Here is a 14,983-nt window from a genome sequence, read left to right as displayed (position 1 = left end):
CTCATCCTGTCAAACACAGGTTCACACCTGCAGGCCTGTTTAACAGTCCAGCAGCTTGCTCTCTTTCTTTGAGTGTCTTCAAGTAGTTGCATTATTGTTCTTTGTTTTGCTTCCAGTGTATGCTGTTAGAAGCTGCGAGGTATTCTAATGCTGTGTGGAATGAAGCTTGTGGTTTTGGTATTTTTGGAAGAGGTGGCATGCATTTCAATTAGGTGCTATTTATTAAGTGTGATTTGATGGCATTTGCTGGCCATGATATTGAAAGGGCATGAGTGAACACTTGAATAGATGTCATGTGATCTAAGTTGTGAAGAGATGAAACTCTTCTCATGTTGAATAAGTGCTGGTTTATAGGATTTGCTTCTCTGAACCCTCTATTCTAAACGACTGTCACGTATTGACCTGAGCATTAGGTTTATATTTGGATGGCTGTTGAACCATCCTATATTTTCTATGTCTTTGGAACATGTTGCATTTGTCTCTAAGCAGGTCTCATCGAGTGTACACGATTTGGCCTGGCTCTTGAAGCTTATTGAGCTTCTTATCTGCCTCATGTTTCTGATTAAGACCTTCTATGTGCTCATGTCCTTCTGTCCCACTTAACTCTGAAAGCCTCTTCACACCATGCCTCACATAGCTTCTGTAGGTTTGTTTTTAGTGTTTGTTTAGCTATGCAAAGTTTATTTTTGCCTTTAATTGTTATATTCATTTAAAATGTAAGATATCTTCCTGTTGTATTTGAGTGCATGTTTAACAGTACAAGTGTGCTTGGATTATATTCTGCCTTACTTGTCATGTCATGTCTGTATGTGTCATTCAGAGTTGTATCACACATGTAAAATGCCAAGTTTAGTTTCTTTTCTGAGGCAGATGTTTGATCTGAAACCAAAAAATTATCACTTGTGCCAAAACTACATTTCTCTCCATCATGTGTTTATAACTCTATCTTTGAATGTGCCACGTATGATTTGTTGAATTCTCTTTGATCGCTTTTGTGAACCCCTTGCCCTTCAGGATGCCACCGGCATGCAAGCTTCCACTTAAATTTGTTGTTTGAACCCCATCCATGGCTTCTGGGAAAAGCATTGCAGGTAATCTTGTGTGTAAACTTGTTTACAGCAAGGGGAGCTTAGCAGCAGGATCGGTTTAACGATGTGAAATGATGCACAAAGAAGGTTTTCATGATTCACAGGTGTGTCCTCTGGGTCCTTTGTACTAACTGCTTTTTCCTTTTTTCCCCTGCTTTTGTGAATGGGAGCTCCAGCTTGTGATCAAGAAATAGATAGACATGTTTTAGATACTTTAAAGGGAATGGGAGTATGCCTGATAAAACTGAGGAAAGACAGGGGACATCAGTGTCACCCAGAATCACCCAGTCACTAGCAAGTTGTCCCACATCCAACATCCTTGTGAAACTCAGAACAGTTGGAATCGGGACTAGGGTTAGGGTTACAAAAGTTTGTTTTGCTTTCAGTGGAGGTGTTGCTGTTGAAGTAAGGGAAATGCCGTGTATTACTACATTACTTTTAATGCATTGCTACCCTTTATTAGAACCTGCACTTGTACTAACTGCATCATATACATTTAGGATCAAAATTTCCCAAGGCCTTGAAGACTAACACACACACACACACACACATATATATGTATATGCAAGTTAACACTATATTACAGTTATAGGAAAAGCCCAGTTTCTGCATGTCTGAAATTCATCATGCTTAATGTTTACTGGAGAGTCTCTCTATTCCTTTTTATTTCTAAATATATAGAGCCTTGGTTCTCAGAGTGGGATATGATTCCCCAGGGGTCTGTGAAGCATAGCCAGGGGGTCTGCAGCTTTTCTAATTTTATTACACTGGTGGAAATGGGTTCTATGACTGAGAAGTTCAGAAATGAAACACATCTAAATTATGTGCTGATTTTTAAGTTTGGGGAAAAAAACAGTATTGAAGGGGTTTTACAGTTAAAGGAGTCCCCGACTGAGAAGTTTTAGATCCTCAGATATAGTGTATGTGAAGAGAAAAGTGCAGTTTGCCTGTAAAAACGGTGTGATTTAACACCTGTCGCTTCGTTAGCGCTTATCAGTTCTCGGTTTGCCGTAGCCGGAGATCGAGAGAAGGGGTGAAAGGGAGTGAGAGGAAGGGGGGTGGTGGAGACCTGCCACTCGGACTAAGAGCATTAGAGTGCATTTGGTTGTGACATTAGCAGCGCGCGCTGTCAGTGTCATATGCGCGACCAGGGCAGCTCGGACCGGTTCAGGGCAGAAGCGCGCGCGCCCGCTCACTCTGCACTCTGCAGCTGACGAGAAGGTAAACGCGCTGCCGCTGAGCGGAAACACGAGCTGATTTTTCTCCGTGACATTTCGGTTTACTACTTTCCTTTGACGTGGTAATTCCTTATAAAGACACTCGTGTTGGCGCCACTCGAGTCGCCACTCGTTTGGAGCGTTTTCTCTGTTTACTGTTTCGAGACGCTGATACAGGTGAGCGGGATTTTTCCGCATTTCATTCTCCTCTTCGAAAAATCTAGAACCTGTTAGCAGCTTTCTGTCGGATTTTATTAAGAGTATACAACAGCAAGTAGTATCAGTGCTACTTTATGATTAAATATTAGAGTTTTGCCCACAAGTCAGGTCAAGTGGGTTTTATTGGGATTTTATCGTTTCATTTTATTTATAACTATTAGTCCGTATATCTGGTATACATTGGAAGGAAATGTTTCTTCAGGACCATGGTGCAGCACTTACTGCAGCAGGACAGTGCGCAGGACTACAGAAAGTCCTGTGTAGTTACTGTATATTTCTGCGCTTGTCTCACACCAGCGTGAGACAAGTGCAGAAATATACAATAACTACACAGGAGTGTGCATGCTAACCATACAACAGGACAGTTTTGGGTGGAAGAAACCAGTGCAAACAATTCTCTGTAAACAGCTGACACCATGCTCTCATGCAGTTTGTGCAGAAAAACATATGGAGAGAAAAAGCGACTAAAATGCCTTTGAAAAGTTGGGTGATTTTTGTGTTGTTATAAGAATGGCATGGTTGTTGAATGGAGAAAACATTTAAACTCCATGCAAATGCAAAGCTTTTTGTTGTGGTAGCTGAAGTAAATGTTGTGTTTTTTTTGGATCAGTGTGCATGCAGTACTCTCTCTCTCTCTCTCTCTCTCTCTCTCATATACACTTGTGAACAGAATTGTGTGAACAGAATTATATATTGTATAAATCCACATCACTGACAAGGAGCCCTCTCTTTTTCTTTCTCCTGCAGCTCTTTTCCTCATCCTCTTGAATGTTGATGGAGTTCTTGCAGGGCAGCGGTGACTACTGCCACGCCCAACATCGTAAGGCCTGAACCCAGGTGACACTGCTCTGTCTTTGCCCGCTGAACACAAACGCCTTCACTGCCTGGCTCGCTCCGGCCCTATTGACTCCTGATCTCACTAAACACCAGATGGGTTAAGGGGAGCTGTGGCTCAGGGCTACTGGACAGTGCTCCACCCTGCTCCGGCCCATGTCTGATCCTACTAGCGTATCGGAGAAACAGGCAACTGTTTTTATTCATACTGATAGATAGCAGGAGCCTCCTGAGGTGTTCATCGGTGACAGAAGAGTGAGAGTAGCACTGTCAATCAGACAGATAGTGTAGGGCTGCTAGTGGGTGTGTTTTACCCACAGGACGCTGGCTCAGCCCACAGTGTGGCTGGCTCTCAGACATGGCCAGGATGAACCGACCGGCCCCTGTTGAAGTCTGCTACAAAAACATGCGCTTTCTGATCACACACAATCCAACCAATGCCACTCTGAGCTCCTTTATAGAGGTGAGAAGCATTTCTATAATACACATTGTATATCACCATATATAGGTTTGTGAGCAACTTCCCAAGTATACAATAAAAATACACTATAAGTAGAATAGAATACAGTAAGATCTGTACAAAATGTGACATCAAATCTGCTGCTTCCAGTGAATTCAGTTTGTAATTATTTGCAAAAAAAAAAATTGTCACACACATACAATTAATAGCACAATAACAGTACCGAGATAAGATTTTCCCTGCAGGACTTCCTCTAGAAACGTTTCACTATTATATCTCAGTGCTGTAAAAAGTATGTTACTATCAAGAGCTTTCTAGAAAACATTGTGTTACTATTGATGTGTAGTGAGGTTACACAGGGGGGTTTAATTGGTAGAATAAAAAACATAATACCATTACCTTAAAGCTTATACTAGCATGGATTTTATTCTGTGTTTTCATACTAGTTTTGTCCTGCTGGTGCAAAGTAACTGTGTCTTAAATTTGTAGGATCTGAAGAAGTATGGTGCAACCACAGTGGTGCGAGTGTGTGAAGTAACATATGACAAGACACCACTGGAGAAAGATGGCATCACAGTCATGGTGAGCGCTATGCTGTGCTTAAAATCCTGTGCTGTAGATAGCTGCCCTGTTCAAACTAACACCGATCACTATGCATGTTCTATGTGTCTACTCCATTAACCTCACAGACAAAACAGCTAACTACACTATATATAAATATGTGGACACCTGACCATCATACCCATATGTGGTTCTTCCCCAAACTGTTGAAGCTCACAGTTTTATAGGATGTTTTTGTATGCTGTAGCATTACAATTTCCCTTCACTGGAACTATGAGGATCAAACATGCTTCAGCATGACAGCACCCCTGTGCACTTCAGCATGACAGCACCCCTGTGCACTAAGTGAGGTCCATGAAGACATGGTTTGCCAAGGTTGGTTTGGAAGAACTTAAGTGGCCTGCACAGAGCTCTGACCTCAACCCCACTGCACACCTTTGGGATGAACTGGAATGCTGACTGTGCCCCAGGCCTCCTTGCCTGACATCAGTGCCCAACCTCATTAATGCTCTTGTGGCTGAATGGGCAATTTCTCACAGCCATGCTCCAAAATCTAGAGGAAAGCCTTCCCAGAAGAGTGTAGGATATTATATCAGCAAAGGGTGGAATGAATCTGGAATGGGATGTTTGATAAGCACATATGGGTGTGATGTTCAGGAGTCCACATACTTTTGGCCATATAGTGTACCTCTACTATTTCTATCTACTATTACACATGGCTGTTGCTCCTTTGGTCTACTGTAGCACTCTAGAATAGTTTGATCTGCATACCTTTTTGCCTACTCTGACAAAGAACAACTTATTTCCTTTTGTTTGTTTGCATCAGAGCACTTTGCTCTATGTATATGGTCTTAGCAACAGTTTAAACAGTAACAAAAGCCTTACGAAAAGCCTGTCAGACTGTAGATGTTCAAATCAGTTCCAGATTTTCCCTGTTGATGATGACCTTGATTACACACATAGGTACCAAAGATATTTTGTGAAAATGAGAGTATTTACTAAGGGTTTATTCTTAACTCATAACTATGTGTGTCCATGCAGACACAGCAGCAGTATTGTTCACAACCTTGACCTCCCACCTTATGTATGTCTAGAGGACTAAATGCAACATTCACTAGAATGGCACATCAGAGCCAAAACATCCCTATCCAGTAAGTTTCCATGTCGGCCTGTAAAATGTTTATCTACTTCTTGCCAGTTATTCTGGAAACATTTGTCGTTGTGCAGCAGCATGGAGATGTTAAACACACAAATGAGCTTGGTTAGTTTCTCCACTGTCATTCTGATTGTTGTCAGTTGTTGCTGATCTCAAATAGCAAACTATGACCTTACGTTTTAGTATTTATTAATCTAGATGATCCTAAAGATGGTGCTGAAATCAAACTTTTTGGTAGGTTTGAAGGCTACACGAGGGGCAACTAACCATAATAGGGAAATCAGTTTGTATTAATTCTAGTATTAACTGTCTAATAATAATTAACTATAATAATATGTAAGTGTGAGATTTGAGACTCGAGCTCCAGTGCCTTCAGTCTGTTGTGGACACTGTGCGCTATTGACATTTCCGCTACTATTTACACAGGTACTGCACAATACAGACACATAGCATTTTCTGACATGCACAGGAAATGTGCGGCAGCCATCTTGCGTATACCTAGTTAAAAGCAAGTATAAACCCGTCTCAAGTAGAAGTAACCTCTCTGCAGCTCTCAGCTGGTCTGAAAGGGGATTCCCTCCATGATTTTCCCGCTAACGTCAGAACTTTCTCTCACTCCCCCTTGCTCTCCTTGCTTTTTTCTCCCTTACTATATCTACTCTATCTCTTGCTCTCTGTCCCTCCCATTCCTGGATGAGAATTACACAGCTGCATTTAAGTTGATTCTGGATGGATTTTTCCAGTTTAGCTGTACTCCAGGCTTTACTGTTACTCCGTAAAAAAAGGAAATAAAAAACAGTGCATGTGAGGCACACAGCACAGCCAAGTTATATAAAACCACCTCCTCCTCAGTGCTGTTAGGAGAACACAAAATCAAGAAAAATTGTTCATGGGACTATTTATGTCTTTAGAAAAGCTGAACTGCTCATGGCTTCGGTGGAAGACCCCGTGTTTGTCATGTTGCTGAATGTTACAGATTTTCTAAGCAGAAATAAATATGACAAAAAGTTATCATTTTGTTTGTGCTCTTGTTAAGGTTTGTGCCATCTCTAGAAGGCTCAGCATCTTGCAACCGATTGATCACCTTATCAAATAACATTGCACAAGCTCAGTCTAGAGCATTTCACTACTTTGAATGCTGTCCAACTGTATTTCTTTAGAATATTTAGTGTGTTCAGTGCGAAGTAGCATGCGAGCTGCCTTCCTCTTGCACTTTGTATTCTCTCACTTATTACTTTGGAACGCTGAGAAGTTCTCCCCATTAATCCAGAGCTGACAACTTTGATTGAAAATCCCTTTTAATGTGTCCTGTGATTTTCACTGTTACAAGTATCATTTTACTCATTAAGTACTGTCGATTACATCAGTGTTTTGGTACTTGTGTCTGAACTGAGGTTACCTGGGTCAAACGTGTTGGCATACTGACTGTTTTGGTTTAACAAGAGGCATAGTGTTCTCTGAATAGCCCTATGATCTGTGGATTTATGTCTGACGGGCTGCCAGCTACTATTTGTAGACAGGTAGTGGAGACTGGAAAACACTACAGCAAGCCTTAGTAAATAGAGGAACCCTTAAAATACACCAAAGTTAATCTCTTAGTGTGAAGATAAAAAAGTACTTGACCGTTAGGGTTGAGTAGAAGTGCATGTTTCTTGGCAGCATGTTAGCGTTAAGTAAGTTACATTACAATTTATGACTATGGCTGCAACAGGCAATAGTGTTAAAATCTTACTATCACCTGAGATCTTTCTGTCAGCATTTCTTTGAGTTGCAGTCTGAAAAAAAAAAATTCTTTTTGAAGGGAGGTGTAGCAGTGAGACTTGGAGTGTTTGAAAATGGAAACGTTTGCTGATGGGAAACAGGTGCCTAAGGCTTCTCCCTTTCTTGTAACAGGAGAGTCCAGTTGCTGGAGAAATAGCAGGTATGTGATTCAAGGAAAATGCCAAAGCATTTGCTACAATTAGCCTGCAGGGCTGGGACTGGAGACCGACCTGCTTTCCCGGAGCATATAGCAAGCACAACATGGCCTCTTGGAATTAATAGCTTACTGTGGACAAACCAGACAAGTGGGGGGAGCTATTACCCGCTTACAGGATTTAACTGTTATTTTTAACTCAAGAGCAGAGTGGGTAGTTACTGGTAACTGTTTACATTTACTACATTAAGAGGTTTTCTCCCACAAGTCTAGAATACTACTTTGTTTAAAGCTACAGCTTGTAAGATTTTATAATTTTTCCCTTATTGGCAGAAAAGTACCTTTGGAAACTACTTGTAGAAGAACCACTTTCATTAATCTCATATGAACGTTATTGTTATTACATATATTATGTACATATATTAATATGTCTTCCTAATTCTGTTTTTCTTTAACTGCATCAGTAATCACTGGTTGGTTGCTGTGCTTGAAAATGACATCTGTATATTTTGTTCTCCAGCCTGTCAAAGAAGTTTGGCATAAACCAGATAGTGTTAGCAGGTTAGACACAGATCAGGTAAGCAGATGGCTTGAATCACTCAATCTTGCCCAATATAACTGAATTTGGAAAACAAAAATACAGATAAACACAAACAGCTGTTGTTGTTCTAGTCACTAGCCGGCAATCGTGAGTTTGTGAGCTAAACAACTTCTCAACTGAGTAACAATACAAACTACACAACAGACTGTCACCTATCATTTATTAATGTCCCACCAAATTAGAGAACAAATAAATGTCTTACCTGTTCAGCAAGAAAAAAAATCTAATACTCTGTCAGTCTTGAATCCTTTTTTTCTTATTACAGTATAATGTCAGACACTTTTACTCTCCTACTCCCATTTGCTTTGTTAATACTCTCTCACTCCTGATTGGCTGTGGCTCTTGCCAATCACCATGGAGTCAGACTCCTTTAATGCCCGGAGATGGGACGTGGTGTCATTTGGTTTATCTAAACTGGCATACGATGTATGCATACAACTATTCTGCCAGTTTTGAGCCAGTACCTCTGACACAGCACTGAGTGAATTACTATTACAGGATTGTCAGTGACTCACAGCAATTCAGCAATTCAGAAATTTCAGAATTGTTTTTTCTCCCCTGACTCAATAATAATGTATTTATTATTTTGAAAAAATTCTGTGCACCATCGCTTTAAATTACACCAGAAATAAGTGTTTTAGCTGCTAGATGATAGCAATGGTCTTAAATAGGAATGCAAGTCAGCTTGCCATTCTTCTGAAGGCATTGCCATAGAAATGCAAAGTAATTCTGATGTCCTGTTGTGCTTTTCTATTCACATTACATGGCCAGCTCCCCCTGTAATAAGACTCAAATGTGTTGGTTATGTAAAGAATGTATTTATAATATATCTTATGTTGGTATTATAACGTTGTATCACAGATCTCCTTGAGAAACATTTTTCTGTTTAGCATGCTTGCACGGCATTATCCTGCCATATCTGATTCAGTTCTTAGATTTGCAGCTAAATACTGTGGTGTCCTTGTTCCTGCTGGTGCTGAGTGAAGTGGGAGAGACAGCAGCATGAGTGTGTGGTACAGTACATGCCATGTTTGCCATGGCACAGCTTGTGAGAATCGCACTGGAGTCATCAAAGTCTTTTCACTGGTTGGTGTGATTTAGATATAGTAGAGAGTCTGTTCAGTCAAAGGCCTGAGATAGGCCTCCTTCTGCAGATAACATGTTCCCATAGCACATACTGTGATAATAGCTGTCATGCTCTTTTCTGTACTGTCTAGTTACTGTCTGTTCTCTCCCCCATATTCAGCCATGCTTCCTGTTGATCTCTACAGACATGCCTTATATATACATTATATTCACATAAAACAAAAGCCAGAGCTTGTCAGTTGTATATTCTAAGTAATGATTGTTTGACAGTGCCATGTTTTTTTTCCTTCTCTGCAGGACTGGCCATTTGATGATGGAGCTCCTCCTCCCACAAAGATTGTGGATGACTGGCTTTCGCTGCTAAAGAATAAGTTCTGTGAGGACCCCGGCAGCTGTGTGGCTGTGCACTGCGTGGCCGGACTTGGCCGGTTAGTAGAATCGGGTCAACAAAACTTTGTTTTATGGATGTAAAAAAAAAACCAAGGCTTCTCTGACCAAACAGTCCCAAAAAAACATTTGACTGAGAATTTTGAGATTTGAGATGACATAATCATAGTTAAGAAATAATTTAACCATAGCATTTGCAAGGGAGAGTAATTCTAATTTTAAATGAATATCAGTAACATTACGTGTAGAATTTTATGTAGGTGGAACTCAAGCTTTAAATCTCTCACCCTGAAATGAGTCAAAACTAAAGGCCATTTGTTCTGGAGTTAGCAGAAACTCTGGTTTGTGGGGATCCACTTGAACTCTGGATGACTGGTATACTGTGACTTATTCTCATAATATAGTATTTAGCTTCTAACCAAATACCCCAAAATGTCAGTCCAAGGCCCTGTCAAGTGCCCATCCTGCTCAGGATCAGGTCAAGTTCATTCAGTGAGGGTCAATAAACCTTGCCAAAATCAACTGCTTGCTGAGATTAACTCAAGTGATATTAATTCCAGTTTATTATTGGAGGTGCAGGGGTTGACATCTGATCATGAAACAGGAAGTTGTTGCTAAGTACCTCTTTTAATTGCCGAAAGGCTATTGTGCAGACATTGTGTTTCTAAAACAAAACAACCCAGACAAAAACTAATGGCGAGAATCGGTGACCGTCTAATTTGGCCATTGAAATAATCAAAGCTCATGGCACCTGTGCATCTCTCTCTCTCTCTCTCTCTCTCTCTCTGACTCTCTGAGGCACCAGGCTTTCTGACATAGTTTGATGGCCCTGTGGGAGCCCTCTAGCACATCTTGACAGAGAGCCAATGTTTGCTTTACTCGGGCAAGTTTGTTATGCTGTTGATCTGTAGGAGGCCTGTTTGGGTTGGTATTCACTGGATACACTGGAAAGTCAGAGCTTTGAACCAAGTGGTAAAAGTAGATTTCTCAGACTAGAATGATTTTGTTTTCTAAGTAACCTTGGATCTTTACATCTTAACATAGTGGCAAAAAAAGCTACCAAAGTAAGACTACTTCTGCCCTGTCCAAGATATTTTATGTATATTTGTCAGAAAGGTCTTACTTTCTTTTACAAGCAGGTTTAGTCTCATTGTAAAAGTGAGTTTGTTGTTTGCATGATAGTCTGTCCACTTTCTTGATCTCTGGCAACTGTGTCATACTGAAGAACCTATTTCTTATATTCACCAGGTGATAGCTGTGCTTTAAAGAGCTACAATGGATATAACACGTCTTCATACCACTGTTAAAATGGCAGGTTTTTGTGCTGAAAAAAATGAAACCAAGATAAATCATGGACAAATCATAAAAATCAAGTGAAAAACAATCAGAAAAAAATTCATGGAGAAATAGAAAAATAAAAAAGTTAAAATAACCTGGTTGCATAAGTGTACACACCTTTTATAATTGGGGATGTGGCTGTGTTCACAATGAACAAATCACATTCAATCTCATGTCCAAAAGTAATTATCATACAGCTGTCATCAGTGAAGTTATTCGGATTAACCTCAAATAAAGATCAGCTGTTTCTGTAGGATTTTCTTCACATCTTCTGGGTTTCATCCGACTGCTGAAGCCATGGTCCACAAAGAGCTAACAATGCGTGCATGGTATCTCACTTCTTGAAAGATATAGATCAGGACAGGGGTATAAAAGAATTTCTAAAACATTAGATATACCATAGAACATCGTAAAGGCCATCATCAACAAATAGAGAAAATGGAGCACCAAAGTGACATCACCAAGAACAGGACGTTCCTCCAAAATTTACAAAAGGACAAGACAAAAACTTACCAGAGAGGCTGCCAAGAGACCTATGGCAACATTAAAGGACCTGCAGGAATAGCTGACAAGTACTGACTACTCTCTGTATTCTTCACATGTCTGGGCTATGGGGTAGGGCGGATAGATGGAAGCCCTTTCTCACAAAAAACATCCAAGCCCAATTAAATAACCCCAAACTATGTGGCAAAATGTGTTATGGTCTGAAGAGACCAATTCCAAAAGGTATAATAATTACATTAATTTCAAAAAGTTTGTGCAAAACAGCACATCACCAAAAGAATACCAGACCTATGGTGAAGCATGGTGGTGGCAGCATCATGCTTTAGGGCTGCCCTGCTTCAGCCAGAAATGGGGCTTTTTTCAAGGTGGAGGGAATCATGAATAGCTACAAATACCAGTCAATTTTAGTGCAAAACATTCAGGCATCTGCTAGTAAGGAAGATATAAAAGAATTTCACCTTTCAGCTAAACAGTGACCAAAAGCATACATCCAGATCAACAAAGGAATGGCTTAACCAAAAGATCAGTGTTTTTTAAATGGCCTAGCTGCCTTACACAGCTGAGTGGTGTAATAAAATCAAAAGGTGCTTCAACAAAGTATTAGTTTAGGGATTTATGCAGCTAGGTTGTAAGTTTTTTATTTTTCTTTTTTCTGATTGTTTTTCACTTTATTTTTATACTTTGCAATTCACATTAAAGGTGGTAAAATAGCTGACATGATTTATCTTAGTGTCTTTCTTTTACTTAACAGAAACCTGCCATTTTTACAAGTGTGTGTAGAATTTTTATATCCCCTGTAGGTGAAAGAGATGCAGTCTTTTACCATGAATTATTTTGTGTCTCTTTAGCAGGACATGAGGCTTTTTGTGATGCATTTCTGTGTTTCAGAGCTCCAGTTCTGGTGGCCCTGGCGCTGATAGAGAGTGGAATGAAGTATGAAGATGCCATTCAATTCATCAGACAGTGAGTGCACATCAGACATTCTATGACACATTTGTAAATTACCTTAGAAGTACATTTTATAATATTACCAGTCTAAAATACAATACATAATTATTTAAATAATGAAATATTGATTGTTTTTGGATTGATGCCTGTTTTTTAATAGAAAACGTCGGGGTGCCATTAACAGCAAGCAGCTGACCTATCTAGAGAAGTATAGGCCTAAGCAGAGACTGCGCTTTAAAGACCCACACAACCACAAGAACAAGTGCTGCCTCATGTGAGCAAGTCTCAGCCCATCTGCCACTGAAAGAATTAATGAATATTTTGTGGATGGAACAGGACTAATGCCACAAACCCAGCGCATTTGGATTGTTTAACTTCTACTATTTGGGAGGACTTGACCCCTCCTTAATCTATGTGAGACCCGTAAGTGTAAGGGCTTTGTGAACTCAGGGCTGTGAAAGACAAGCCTCTTTATATTTGTCTTGATCCTCACAAATGGTGTTACATGTATATTTACACAAAAGCACACACACACACAATACGTGCAGTATATAAACAACCAGCAAGACAAGTCTGCAGCACACACTCCAAAGATAATCTTCTGCTCCCTTTGGTAGGGCAAACATGAATGAACTTATGGAAGATTGCTACCAAAATTGCTTGTTTATGTCTTATTAATCTTGTACAGTTTTAACTAAGGCACAGCTTTTCTCTTTCCCTTTCTTTTATGTAATTTTATTTCAAGGCTTGGCTTTCTAGTCCTATTTTTCTGAAAATCACAAATGGGTTTGGCAGAGAATGATTTCTTATATATTTTACATTGTGATATGAACTACTCTGGGATTAGAACACTGCACAACTAGGACTGTGTATGAGAGTGGGATGAATAGATGGTAAGAAGCACACTTTACTGGGTAGTTTTCATTAGCACACCTTTGTTAAAATTAGGCAAGATTTACAACAAGCTGGTTGGCAAACAGTTAAAAGCTCCATTTCAACCCTGCTTGTGACCTCCCGTGTTTTTTTTTTGTTTTTTTTTTTTAAATGTAATGGTAATGTACTGCAAGTGTCTTTTCAACTCTTGGATACAGTTATATACATTACCATGGAAATAGGAAGCAAATAAATCCAGAAATGTGTAATAGGATAAAGCCCCTTTTGGGGCTGAATGATCCAGGTACTGAAACATGATTCAGGTTCTGGAACATAAGAATTATGAATTAATACATTTTTCTGTCTTCTATGTCAGAAGCACATCTAATTTTATTCACAATCAGTGACATTGAAGTAATAAAGTAATTTTTTAAAAATGTGATTTATTCTGTTTGTTAATGTTTTTGGGTCTTGATTTTGGGCCTTCTATGTGGATAAATGTTAACATTAACATAAATGATATGATCTGAAGTAAGGACTGTTAAATATTAGATCTCTTACATCTAAAGCGCTTATTGTTAATGAAACTATTACTGATCAGGAGTTTAATGTACTGTGTTTAACAGAAATGTGGAAACCAAATGAGTGTGTAGCATTAAATGAAGCTAGTCCTCTTGGATACAGTTATATACATCAGCCCCATCTAACTGGCAGAGAAGGAGGTGTCGCGGTTATTTATAATGATAATCTAGGTGTCACACATAAACCTAGTCATAAATTCAACATATTCGAAGTTCTTTATACTAATATAACATATGTAACCACAAAAAATAAGTCTACCCAGACGATTCCACTAATTATTATTTACAGATGCCCAGGGCCATATTCTGAATTCCTTTGTGAATTTGTGGATTTCATCACTAACCTGGTTGTTTCTTTAGACAAAGCATTAATTGTTGGAGACTTTAATATTCATTTTGATAACCCAGAAGACCCTCTGAGAACAGCGGTTGTGTCCACTCTAGATTCAGTAGGGGTTAATCAGAATGTAATAGGACCCTTTCATAATGGTTGTCACACTCTTGACCTAACACTAACACTGATTAAAATATAGTCAAATTTTCAGTCTGAAGCTATCTCAGATCATCTCATTTAAAATGTGTCTTAATAATAATATATGCACCTTGCCATGCTATAACGTCAAACGTACATTCACGTCAGCAACTGCACAGAGTTTTATCAATAATCTCCCAGAGTTATCAACTATGACTGGATCACCATCTGACCCCACAGACCTTAATCAGGCAACTGAATGCTTAGAGTCAATGTTACACTACACTCTAGATAAGGTAGCTCCACTTAAAAGAAAAATAATTAGAGAGAAAAACTAGCACCCTGGTATAAGGATCACACACACCTTAAAACAGACCACTTGAAAATTAGAACATAAGTGGCGTCAAACTAAATTGGTAGTATTTCAAACAGCATGGAAGGAGAGCCTCCTGAACTATAGAAAAGCTCTTAATGCTAAAAGATCAATGTATCTCTCCACGCTAATTGAAGATAATAAAAATAATCCTAGATTCTTATTTAATACTGTAGCAAAAGTAACTAGGAATAAGAGCATAATAGAAACATGCACACAATCGTATTATAGCAGTGATGACTTCATGAATTTTTTCAGTGGTAAACTTGAAAATATTAGGCAAAAAATTCAGACTATTAATTTAAAACCAGACAGTTTTATAACTAACCCTGTAGATAATAATATAACATCAACCTCTTCTAAAATAATC

General features: G+C 39.2%; 1 protein-coding gene and 1 non-coding gene across 6 annotated transcripts in view; both read left to right on the top strand.

Moving 5' to 3' along the window:
- ptp4a3b (protein tyrosine phosphatase 4A3b) overlaps positions 1-13,629 on the top strand; it is a 28,727-nt gene extending 15,098 nt beyond the window's left edge. For 3 of the 5 annotated variants that reach the window (XM_026926604.3, XM_026926607.3, XM_026926606.3), the window contains exons 2-6: positions 3,272-3,821; positions 4,308-4,400; positions 9,435-9,565; positions 12,255-12,329; positions 12,475-13,629. In XM_026926604.3, coding sequence (XP_026782405.1) covers positions 3,717-3,821; positions 4,308-4,400; positions 9,435-9,565; positions 12,255-12,329; positions 12,475-12,592 — 522 coding nt within the window. In that variant the 5' untranslated portion in view covers positions 3,272-3,716 and the 3' untranslated portion in view covers positions 12,593-13,629. The other 2 variants (XM_026926605.3, XM_026926602.2) reach the window with 2 other exon arrangements.
- Positions 4,407-9,428, top strand: LOC113534035 (protein tyrosine phosphatase 4A3b). Its single transcript, XR_008301430.1, has 3 exons — positions 4,407-5,530; positions 7,337-7,456; positions 7,971-9,428. It is a non-coding gene; the product is annotated as a protein tyrosine phosphatase 4A3b (transcript).
- Positions 13,630-14,983: the final 1,354 nt, after the last annotated feature.

Source organism: Pangasianodon hypophthalmus, chromosome 1 (genome assembly GCF_027358585.1).
Source record: "Pangasianodon hypophthalmus isolate fPanHyp1 chromosome 1, fPanHyp1.pri, whole genome shotgun sequence".
Classification (NCBI taxonomy): domain Eukaryota; kingdom Metazoa; phylum Chordata; class Actinopteri; order Siluriformes; family Pangasiidae; genus Pangasianodon; species Pangasianodon hypophthalmus.
This window is presented reverse-complemented; position numbering and strand designations above follow the sequence as displayed.